The following is a 12,508-nucleotide window of genomic DNA, read 5'->3' on the forward strand; positions in this document are numbered from 1 at the left end:
TACAACTTTCACAACACGGACGGCGTAAATGACTATGCATCAGATGAAAGTGTCCGACACGCAGACGCGCTAGGAGCTCTTCATCTCGACGACGAGAGCGCGAAGGTGTCTGTCAATCACCAAGGAGCGCCTTAACTGCGTGAAGTTTATTGGCAGGTGCCTGGTCCCAATCCGCTTGCCAATGAGAGTGCATCAAGCTGAAAAAATGACGACAAAGATCAGAGCATGGAAGACTATGCTCCAACGCAGCATCTGCCAAGGCGGCGTTCTTGGCAGTTATGTCAGCACTCTCATTTCCCCGAACACCAACTTAGCCCCGCACCTAGGAGACGACGACACAACCTGTTGCTGTTGATGGCATCTCAATAGAATGTCTTGAACGAAATACAAGAGTACGATACAGATTATCGTTCAGTATAGAGAGTTTCATAAAACTTGTATAAATATTAGCATGCTTTAATGTTTCTATATTGAACGGTTGAGTATAAGTATAGCCTAAGTACAAACGGAAATATGGTCGGCTACTTTGGCATTCAATCATTCAATTGTGTTGATGCCCAAATTTATTTCTGAGTGCTAATAAATGTCAAAAGCTCATTTACGTCATAATTTATTGAACAAATACAATAATAATAATAAATTATAACCATTTCCTCATATGCTTTGCATTTTGGAAAATTGATATTACTGATCTGACGGTACTTTTGAGTCAAAGGGATCCCACAAAATGCAGAAATTACTTTTTTTTTTCAATTGCGGCGAAAAAATATTTTATTGTAGCCCAATTCAAGCGAAAACAACTTACAAGTTCATGTCTTACAAGTTCACTGTTTCATAATGCCGTAAATAAAGGGTTAAGTAACGAACTAAGTAAACACAAATAAGGCTTCTCGAGATGACATCTTACAAGTGAAGATAACATCCGATTGAATTGTGGCAGCCAGAGCGAATGAAGTATCAACGTCCTTCACCCTAAAAACGTCTCTGTGCCAGCCTTCGTCTTCCTTCCACGAGAGCAAGCCATGAAGGAAAAGATCGCCTCGGCCTGCTCAGTGTCGTAAGCGCAATGTCGACAGTCAGCGTGCTTCTCTTCCTCAGCATCTTACGTTCAGCTACTTCCTACTTCTCGGGATTCTCTTCGCAGCTGCCCGAGGCCGTGTTCATATATCCCGGAGAGGTAAGTAACACGCTCTTACATACACATCTTAAGAAGCTCCAGTGTATCTTCAATACAGACAAAGCTGTATTGAAGGCTCTTTTTGCTACAGTTGTTAATAAACAGTAATTGGTATTGCTCTTCCCACCAATAGGCGAAACCAACAAATGCTAGGCAGGAGCTGAATGCCTACAACTTCATTCTATATATGTGATTCCGGGTTCGATCCCAGAGTACAGTAAATATCATTTTAATTATACACTAAAACATACACAAAATCCTCGAATAAGAAGTCGAATATCAGTTTCCTGTTTGTCGAATACTCTTGAAGTGGCTTATAAATAACGTGGTCAGTTTCCTCAATTTTCTAATTATTTCTCTGATTTCGACTAACAGTACTAGGTTCCGAAAATAATAATATAGAAGTAATCATTAACTTTTCTAGGAATGCTATAGGATTTTGCTTTTCTCAACGAGCTGTCAACACTAATTTCATCAATAACATTCTGTACGAGAAAAAATTATGATGTTACGACTCCATAAGAAATGTAGCCTGTCAATTATCTTTGCACGGTATTTTAGTTCACTAATGAGGGTCGGAGCATCAGCTTCCATCGTTGTTATTCTGGATTCGAACTTGGAGCACGAGTGTTAACTAAATGTTTATCTTCCGCTAGTATCGCGGTTTTGATGCACGCGGTCCAGGGTTCGATTCCTGAAATCTGAACGTATTTCAACTGAAACTGCAGATTCACGTCTCATATGGCCTCAGTGCTGAACTTCAACCAACCAATTGAGCAAAGCAAGCAATTGTGTAATTATGTATGCGACAGCACTGGAGCATGAAACATTTTTCCCCTGTGTTTTCAACCACTGCCTTATTGTGCATGTAACTGTGTTATGAAACTACATAGCTGAACTGGTGGGACCCAAATCCTACTCCCTCATTTGCATAGCACAGCGGGTGTAATATAAGTGACATGATCGGTTTTCTCTACGTTTGGACCTCAACGAACCATATCGTTCATGATATACTGCAGAAGTAATTCGCTATTGCATGCATAGTTTGCAATATGTATACTAGCAGAATACCTGCTCTTCGCACGCGGAGAATACGTTTCATTTTGGACACAAAGAGCTGAATTTCGATTTAAACGTCATCGGAAGAGTCACTGTTAATCTCAGCGACCCCGAAAACTATGGATTCGACATTAATATCGGTCATTTTCGATCATTTTTAAATATCTTACCCTCCCCTCTCCACCCCTTAGTTGTACCGTCAAAGTGAAGTGACAGAAAACATCCCAGTCCCGAACCTCATCTATGTTGAAAATTTGATCGAAATCATTCGGGTGGTTAATGAGTTACGAACATACTAACTTTCATTTACACTAGGTATATACATATATACAAATAAATGTATATATGTTCCAGTACACCCTCGAACGCCTGCAGTAATTTTAACCCAACTTGACACGCATATTACTTAAAATATGGACTGGGGGTGGGTAAAACCCCTTCGCATACCTAGGAAGACGTGGGATGGTGACAAAAATGATCGAAAACAACCGATAAGACAGAAGGATGGGAGTTGGAAGGGGTAATATGTAAAAATAATTAAAAACGACCGATGTTAGTGTGCAGCCTATAGTTTTCGGCGTCACTAGAATAATTATGCTGCTTAAGTTGAAGTTCAGCCCCCGTCCCACGGTTATGTCGGTTAGGCTAAAGGAGACGGTGATTATGAGAAATAAGTGAAATGGTAGAAGAAAGAGGGAGGAAACGGGAGAACCCCGGAAAAACCCACGAGCACGTTTGTCCACCATAAAGTCCACACGGCGCGAGCTGGGATCGAACCAGGGACCCCAGGCGCCGGAGGTGAACGCTCTACCACTGAGCCACTGCGCCCCCTACAGCCCCATTAACAGAAGAGTGGAAGAATAAGATTAGACATTACATTTCTGGCTTTCGATAGCTATGTTAGCTCATCAGGTACGAGGGTTGACGTCCTCTGCGATCACACTACCCGGGGAATTGGGGAGGGACCATTATGTTAGATACCATCCCAGCATTTACCTGGTGTAAATGAGGAAGAGTTCAGTCAAGATGGCTGGCCTGAGAAAGCGTTTACTCTTTCGACCGAGTGTTCCCACCGGGAATCGAACCTGGGACCAGAAGGGAGGAAGAGGTGGAAAGTGTGATACGACACTTCACAATTATTTGAAGTACTTGACTCAAACTGATCGACTAAATGACACCGACTCTCTTTTAGATAACTTTATCCTTTATCGTACAGCAGATAAGAAAAAAAAATTCGAGGGTCCCAAAATTTGGGAGTTCTAATACTACAAAATGTTACGTCTATGTAGCAGTGCACCTGTAAATTTAATATTTTGAAAATGAAATAAATTGAAATAACGTCCCACGATTAATGCCCTTTAGGATAAGAGAGACGATGATTAAAGTAAGTAAATGATGGAATAATTGGTGGAATGAAAGTGGGAGGAAACGAGAGTACCCCGAGAAAATCCACGGATACGATGTTGTCTATCAGAAACTTACTTGGTCGGGAATCAAATCAGGGACTCTATGCACAAGAGGTAAACGCTCTACCACTGAGCCACCATGACCCTCCCTTTATTATTTTGAATCCGCAAAGACGATAACTGTCAAGTGCTGCCAACTATATTTTAGAAAAAAAAAACGTAAATACACATGAAATATAAGATCAAGTTTATAATATCCACCACTTTTCTGCTAAACAAATCCAGTTTTATTTATAAATGTATAAATAAAATCTGTAAATGTATGTCGACTTAGGAAGTTTTTTTTTTTTTTTTTTTTTTTTAAATGAAGGCAAGGAGTCTGGTTTCAGCAGAGGTGACCACTTTGACCTAACCTCACTCAACCTCACGTTCACAAACTCATTTCGACCTCACGCTCACCTCACCGGTCTGATCTCACACTCACTCAACCTCACGCTCACTTTGTGAGGCTGAGGTCGAGTAAGCGAGAGTTCCGAACTTGTGAGCGCCGACCTCATGAGTTTGGACACCTTTGTGTTTCAGTGGAGTTCCCACGTGAGTGCGCCCCTTTGGTCCAGTATAAATTCGCAATGCCAATTTTTAATCGTATTTTATTCCTGGAATGATGGTGTTAACCTACGCCTGATCTGCTTATTAGATACATTTTATATTTCTTAAGATATTGTGCTCTAAACTTAAGAGGATATATTAGAGCTGATACTACTACTAAATGTAAGGTGATTTCGTATTTTTAAAATTTTGGGATGTTGATTCGTATTTTCTTATTTTTTCCTTCACCGTCTCTTTTTAATTATCACATTATGTCTTAATGCTCTTACACACATATACAAAAGAGAGCGAGAGAGAGAGAAACAGTACGGTCAAAGCACACACTACAAGCCAGGGGTAGCCCATTCATACAATAGGATGCTTGGTTACAGACATATTCTCAGAAAGAAAGGATGCTTTTAGGCGTGTTCGCGCTCCGTTCTCGAAGCGTCTCTCATTGGTTAAAAGCTCTGTTGAAGTGGGTTGTCATGGCAACGATTAGTCAACACTGTAAGCTGCTTTCGTAGAAAAACCTGACCATGAGTTGTTGCTTGTATGTATATCGGCCTCGATGTAAAGTGACTCACAAACTTGATCTACACTTGACGCTGAGGGACAAATGGATAGAAATAACCTTTTTTACATATCTTATATTACAAGAAATTGAAATATATTATGTCAAGGGATCTTATAAACAAAATATATTTTATTCATTCCTTTACACAAAATCAGACTTTGAACGTAGAAACAAAACACTTTCATTTACAAATTTAGAAAGTTCAGTAGCGAGTTGCGAACCCGTTTCTTATCATCTCGGCTAGTCTGTTTGGCATTGATTGTATCAACTTCTTTGTAACATTAGGGATAATCTTGAACGATTCTTCTTTCAGGAACGTCTTCAGTTCTGTCACGTTATTCGGTTGACGCTGCTGCACATTCCTCTCTAATTCCCACCATAGAATTTCTATTGGATTGAGATCTGGTGATTGAGGAGGGGTTGCAAGAGTCTTTGGTGTATTGTACAATAGCCATGAGCGCACAATGTAAGCGGTATGCTTGGGGTCGTTGTCCTGCTGAAATATGTAGAACTGTCCAAGTCCTATTTTTTCTGCACTAGACTTCAATATGTTGAGATATGTTGTCTTTAATATGTTGAGATATGCAAATTTATCCATTGTTCCCTCAATAAAGTGTAGATTTCCTACGTCAGACGCTCCCATGCAGCCCCAAATCATGACTGATCCTCCTCCATGTTTTACTGTTGGTTAGTGTGTTCCTTCTTAAATTCTTGTATTAGGTTTTCGCCAAATAATTTTGTGCCTGTCGGATCCATACAGGTTAAATTTACTCTCATCACTAAATATTACGCTATTCCAAAAGTCTTCGGAGTACTGTTTGTGTTCCAGAGCAAATTGAAGCCTTTTGCGTTGATTCGTCTTGTTAATATAGGGCTTTCTCCTAGCAACCCCTGCCATTGAATCCTGCTTTTTTTGAGGATTCTTCACACTGTTTCTGTGGAAATGGGTTCCCGATGGATGATGCCACTTCTGCTGTCAGTTTGGGTACACTCTGACGAGAATCCTTTTTAATTTTTAAAATTATTCTTCGTTCGTCTCTTTCACTCAATATACGTTTTCTTCCTCGACCAACTTTATTTCTTATCCTGCCCTCGCACTTGAATCTGTTGACAACTGCATGAATAGTTGAATGTGTTCTGCCTGCTACTTTTGCTATAGTTCTTAAAGATTTGCCCTCCATAGCTAGTTTAATAATTTACGTTCAGAGTATGTAGTTTCACTTTCTGGTACCAATGTACTGCAATTTGTTCGTATTTCACTCACCTCAAATACGTAGAAGGACATGGATAACCTACTAGTACTCCTTCAGCTTTGTTTCTACCCCCTCCTTCAACACGAGCTAAATGTAAAGTGTACGATCAATTCTGTGATCTTTTGTACACTCATGTCCAAAATGACTGTCGCATAACTGTCTCCCTGTAAGAATATAATTTGATAATGATTTTGCAGGCTACTTTTAATACTGATACTATATGTATAATCGGTAAACATATATATGTGGCAAATTTCATAGGAAAAGAATTATAAATACGAAAATTAGAACGAGTAAAACAAAATGTAGCTATATGGACAAGACAATTTTATTTTCGTTTTATCGTTCTTATTTACTGCCCTTTTGACATGAAATTTGCCACATACATGTCTTTGCCGATTATATAAGAAATACCGGGCGAATTCGTTATCAAATTATATTCCTAGGACAACATATTTATAGACATGCGACAATAATTTTGGACATGAGTGTACCTGGAGAATCCACCAACAATTGTAGATACGGTGGACAAGAAGGTGCGATACTTATACAAATGGATCCCATTAACATCAATTCCGCCTCAATAACTGCAAACATGTAGACTTTGTAACGAGTAATGACTTTACGCGTTAATATTTAGAAATTAGTAGGGTGTACGATCAATTTTGTGAGCCACTGTAAGTCATCTATGGTTTGTATTGTATCTGTGGCTATGGCCTGTTGCCGCGGAGAGATGTGCACTCGAGCCGATCGTGAGATAGGATACAGATTTAGAAATACTTCAGGATTCCACTATTAAATAAATGAAAAATTTAAGCATGAATTATAATCGTAGTTTTTATAAGCTTGAATATAGGAAATGACATTTTCAAGGCGATATTATTTAATTTCTTTTAATCAAGCAATGCCCAGTAGCTGCTTGGTTTGCTTGGGTGGGCTGCACGTTACTGATGACAGCACTGGTGGAAATACATAATTCTGACCCATTAATTAATGGCAATGTGCTACTCTTCAGCTATGTAACGTTGTCACATTATACTCAGTGGAAACTATTTTTTTTTTTTTATGTTTCTTCATGTATTTCTGTTGAGGAAACCATGGACACCGATCCTGAGGGACAGAGAGCACTCGCCCCAGAAGTTAGCTTGGCCCCCTCTAAATCTGACTGTATTGGATCTTTACTTGGATATTTGACAACGAGACACGTATATCTGAACGTCCCTTCCCCATTATACAGAAATTTAGGAAACCAACAACCAAATTAGCAGGAGCTGCTTTCTGATTTTAATTTTGGGTAGGACCACTCCCTCGCTTATGGATACACATACATATTTGATTGATTAATGCCAGTAGGAAATTACTTTTGCAGTAGTGGTTGACAAGGGCGCCCATCAGGGGGGGAAAGGTGGGGCGCTCGCCACCCTTGAGGAAATTGTACTTCAGAATATCGAAAATCCAATAGAATTTTTACACTAGTTACAGCAAAATTTAAAACTTATTTTTCAAACGTTGCTTATACTTGCCCCCTCTTGGAAACCACAACATGGGCGCCCTTGGTGGTTGATGCTATTTGTTAAATAATTATCTACCATTAATATAAATAGTGGAAAATATGTTTACATATTTTTTAAAATTTTTGGGAAGGCCCGTGCCTACCTGGGCTACCTGCCACTGCAAATCAGATTATCACTAAAATTACGATTATTTTGAAACTAGCAAATTTTAAAGATCCATAATATGTACAAATTCTAGAACTCTCGACGTAAAGTCTCGTCACACGTTGCCGATTGGCAAAGCAGAGGTTACGAATCAAATGGTGGGGGCAAACAATTCTTAGCACGTACAGGTCGTACCTTGCTAACTTCTTAATTTGACAGCAAACTTCATGAATGTACTACACTCAATTGTATGAATATAATCTGATAAAGAATTCGCCCGGTACTTCTTACAACGTTAGTATGTGTATAATCGGCAAATACATGTATGTGACAAATTTCGTGTCAAAAGAGCAGTAAATAAGAATAAAACTTTCTTCTCCATTTATCAATATTTTGTTTTACTCATTCTAATTGTCGTATTTATAATCTTTTCCTATGAAATTTACCACAAATATACATTTCCCGATTATACACATAGTATCAGTATTAAAAATACTCTGCAAAATCATTATCAAGTTACATTCCTACAAGAAGACAGTTATTGATATGCGACAATCATCTGTGCATATGCAGTCAAACTTTGAACACTGGCAGAGAAAAAAAAATGAAATCTTTAAGTTTTACGTCCCACGGTTATGCCGGTTAGGCTAAAGAAGACGGTGATGATGAAAGATGAGTGAAATGGTGGAATGAAGAGAGTGGGAGGAAACGGGAGAACCCCGAGAAAACCCACGAGCACGGTGTTTGTCCACCACAAAGTTCACTTGGCGGAGGCTGGGGTCGAGCCCGGGACCCCAAACACCAGAGGTGAACGCTCTACCACTGAGCCACCGCGCCCCCACTGGCAGAGAAAAGTCAAATAATAATAATAATCATCGATGACTAACCTATGTTTTGGCTGTGCGTACGAGACAAGAACCTCACCAGAGATCGAACTACGCACAGCTACTTTTATTCACTATGAAATTGAATTAGAAGTTCACAACCATCTGCTAAAGAAAGTAGAATCCGTAAATCATAATACAATATATCGAAGCTAAAATTAAACCGGCCTGGAACTGTTCCATCGTCCGTCGTATAGTGTCTGATTATATGTTCAGCTACTCTTAATGAAGCCCTAGGTTTCCAAGTTACAGAATATTTCTGTTGTTCTGTAAACTAAAGGAAAAGTCACTTTTGAAGCTTCTTGATGTTATGTTTTCCCCGTGGCTTTCACCATTGTGTTCAAATTTAAATTTATGATGAAAGATACATTTTACATTTCTTAACATACAGTGCTCTAAATTAAGATGATAAATTAGAACTGATACTTATATTTTGCGTAAGAAACGACCTGTTTCTCTGAACTGTCATCTTGCATTAATCAAACACCGAACTTCAGCAGAAGAAAACAACTTCGGCAAAGAAACGTGTTGCAATTTAATATGCGGAACGGCACCTCAAAAGCTGAATCATGTCACACAGCACAGAGTAACGTAAAGAAGCGACAGGTGTAGGCAGCGAATCCTTGACATAAAGACCAACGTGGCAACTGAATTTGTGTCATAGTTCTTCAAGGTTTGATATAAATAGATTGGCAGACACATGGCCCTGTCAACTGTTAGAGGAAAAGAATTCCAAAGCATTGGCCAGCAGAGGAAGGAGCTAAGGAGATTAATTACACCAATTTCAGTTGTTGTAGATGATAAAATGTCTTTGCATTGTACCTTCAGATTAGGAAGTTTATTGTGTAATAGTGTATTCCGAAAGAGGTATCAATGACAAACTAGGTTGTATACGAGACCAAGGATTTTAGAACAAAGGATACGCATCTAACACAATTTTGTAGGGTGACATCCACTCAATGAAATGGTATTTGTTTCCCTGATAATACCAAGTCTCATTGGCTACAACCGCAATTTGCATCATTTAGCGTATTGCACAGCTGACCATGACCATTCTTTTAACTGCTAAACACATATTTTATTGCAAATACGAGGTTCACTTGATGCTCCATTGAACTTCAAACATTTTGCAATACAAACTATGAAACTCCTTTTCTAGTAAACACTCGAAGCATTCACCAATAATCAGGGCCGGTTCTAGACATTTATTAAGTGTAAGCAAACGATATTTCGGCGCCCCCACCTAAACGACAATAAAAGAGTGGAAAGCTGCAATGACAAAAAATTTTCAAATAATTGCTACAACTGCAAATTTCTTTAATATCTGTAGTCTTCCTTTCCAATTTTTAATAATTAATAGCATTTTTATTAAATAAGCAGAAGACACAAAAAAGATACATACCTAAGATGTATTTTGACAAGTAAAATTAAAACATAAAAGTGGGAACAGAATAAAACTTATGAGCTATAAGTCTAATATTAACACAGGTTTGATTTTCACAGAGATGTATCTTCCTATGCTTCATTAAAAGCTTGTTCACGTAGTATTTTCTAGTGATATGATCGTTAATTAATTTCTCTTGCTTTCAATTTGACAAAATCCCCCCCCCCCCCGAATTCTAGACCAATGGACAACAAAAGCTTAGTCGCTTAACTTCGATAATGTGCATTTCATTTACGTTGACCTTTCCCAACCCTTAACTGTGGTCATTGAACCGAACAACTATGCAGGGACACTGTCTATGACAAGGCAGAGCATCTTTGAAGACATTTCTTTCTACTCTGATGATGATACCAAATCCATAAGCAACACGTGCAGTTGACTTCCTTTCGTGTGTTTATTCATGTTCTTTTCAGACATATTTAGCAATATTTTCTAGCAAGGTCGCGGAAGAATTGTTGGGAGAGGAATGAAGAATCTATTACATTTGTATTTTGTACGGTGGTATTGTGGAAAGAACCCTGCTGTCTTTTGTCATACTTCCGTAATGTTTAATATAACATCTACTGAAAAGCTAAGTTTCCTTACATTTTATCTCATACTCGTAAAATCTCCCTGCGCCGTGGTAATTTTTTCTCAAAATAGCATCACTCGTGAGTACGACACTGACACCAACTGATGTACGAGTCCATTTCAATTGTAAAGCTGGGGGTGGAGGTTATATCCAACAATGGGAAGATTCAACTTTATTGTCCTTGTGATGTATTTTATCTGTACTTCAGTCTATCCAATATTTATTTGAAGCTATTCGGAAAATTTCTCATAACATTTTCAATAATAAAAATGTATATTTAAAACACAAAATTTCTTTTCCAGTTTGGCGCCTCCTGCGAAAGCGTAGTTCGCAGGATTCAACATCTGGCCCTGTCAGTAATGTACTTGTGTTGCCTGTATCTCGACAAGCTCAAAGTCAAAGCGCCTTTTTTTATCTGAGAATTCTGCTGAAAAATTGTGTTATTACATTTTCGTCTTCTCGTGAAAACAAAAGGAAATGTTTCAGATTAACGTTCCATGATTATGCCTTTTTAGGCTAACAGAGACTGATTAAAGCAAGTGAATAATGATGAAAGAATCGGTGGAATACGAAAGTGGGATGAGACGGGAGTACCCTGAGAAAACCCACGGACACGATTTCCACCACCAACTTACTTGGATGGGGATCGAACCAGAGACCGCACGCACCAGAGGTAACGGCTCTACCACTGAGCCATCGTGCTCCCTCATCTTCTCGCGGATTTGTCATCTGAAACGCTTAGTCAAAAACAACTAAGCTACGCGGTCAACAGATGTGTGTGTGTGAGAGAGAGAGAGAGAGAGAGAGAGAGAGAGAGAGAGAGAGAGAGAGAGGGAGGGAGAGAGAAAGAAAGAGAGACAGAGAGAGAGGGAGAAAGAGAAAAAGAGAGGGAGGGAAGGAGAGAGAAAGAAAGAGACAAAGAGAAAAAGAGAGAGAGGGAGGGAGAGAGAGAGAAAAGAGAGATGGAGGGAGAGAGAGAGAAACCTGCGAGAGATAACAAGAAATGTGTTAATAATATAAACTAGAAATTTCAAGAACAGGGACTATGGAATTTCACGCTATTCTTCGAGACATGCCTTGCAGGAATAATTATTACATGAGACTGCAAAGAATATACTATAAAATTTAGGAAGATGAGATATTGGAAGCTAAACATCTCGTCTTAGTTAGGCTACTATACACGCTTAAGGTCTTCACTATGCATCCTACCACTTCTCTGAAATAATAATAATAATAATAATTTCATGTGGCACACTTATGCACTTTGGGCTACATGTGATGATTAAAGAAAATGACTGACGAAAGAATTGGTGTGTGAGAGAGAAAATGCTGTCCATCATTAATTCTCATGATCTGAGATCGAACCAGGAACTGTTGGTACTACAAGTGAACATTCTACCACTGGGCAACCATGCTTCCTGACTACTTTTGACTTTTAGTGGATAACTTAAAACACAATAAAATCTGTAGAAATTCAAAAATTAAGCCATATAGTATCTAGTTAAGGCTATCAAATTGACTAGTAAAAATTTCGAGGTCTTTTCTTATGAATGAAATATAGGAACGCGCAGTTTATAACCCTCAAATTGTAGGATACTCAAATTCCTGCATTATACGATTTAAAAAAAAATAATAATAAAACTACTACTTTGGAAGAATTAAATGGCCTATTTTCGAATGTTTTCTATTGTTTCCCGGTATTACTTACGTAATAATAATAATACTTCATTTAATGTTCTTGAGTATGTCTCAATATTGCAATTACAGATCGCTTTTGGAGAGATGTCATTCACATTTTATTCCACATGTGTTCCTATGATGGATGAGGCACACCTGCAAGTATAAGTCGTCGGCGCTGGTAAAGCATTTGACGATGGTCTAATTTCCAACA

The 12,508-nt window shown here is 38.6% G+C and overlaps 2 protein-coding genes across 2 annotated transcripts in view; one reads left to right on the forward strand and one right to left on the reverse strand.

The window, feature by feature from the left end:
- Positions 1 to 12,508, reverse strand: part of LOC145674972 (uncharacterized) — a 109,359-nt gene that overhangs the window by 15,782 nt on the left and 81,069 nt on the right. The gene's annotated exons all lie outside the window — the stretch shown is intronic.
- LOC145674850 (U-scoloptoxin(11)-Sm7a-like) overlaps positions 989 to 12,508 on the forward strand; it is a 37,156-nt gene continuing 25,636 nt past the window's right edge. Inside the window, exon 1 of the mRNA XM_081745079.1 lies at positions 989 to 1,177. Coding sequence (XP_081601205.1) covers positions 1,067 to 1,177 — 111 coding nt within the window. The 5' untranslated portion in view covers positions 989 to 1,066. The remainder of the gene's footprint in view (positions 1,178 to 12,508) is intronic.

The sequence above is a fragment of the Thermobia domestica genome, chromosome 18, assembly GCF_964235325.1.
Source record: "Thermobia domestica chromosome 18, izTheDome1.hap1.1, whole genome shotgun sequence".
NCBI lineage: Eukaryota > Metazoa > Arthropoda > Insecta > Zygentoma > Lepismatidae > Thermobia > Thermobia domestica.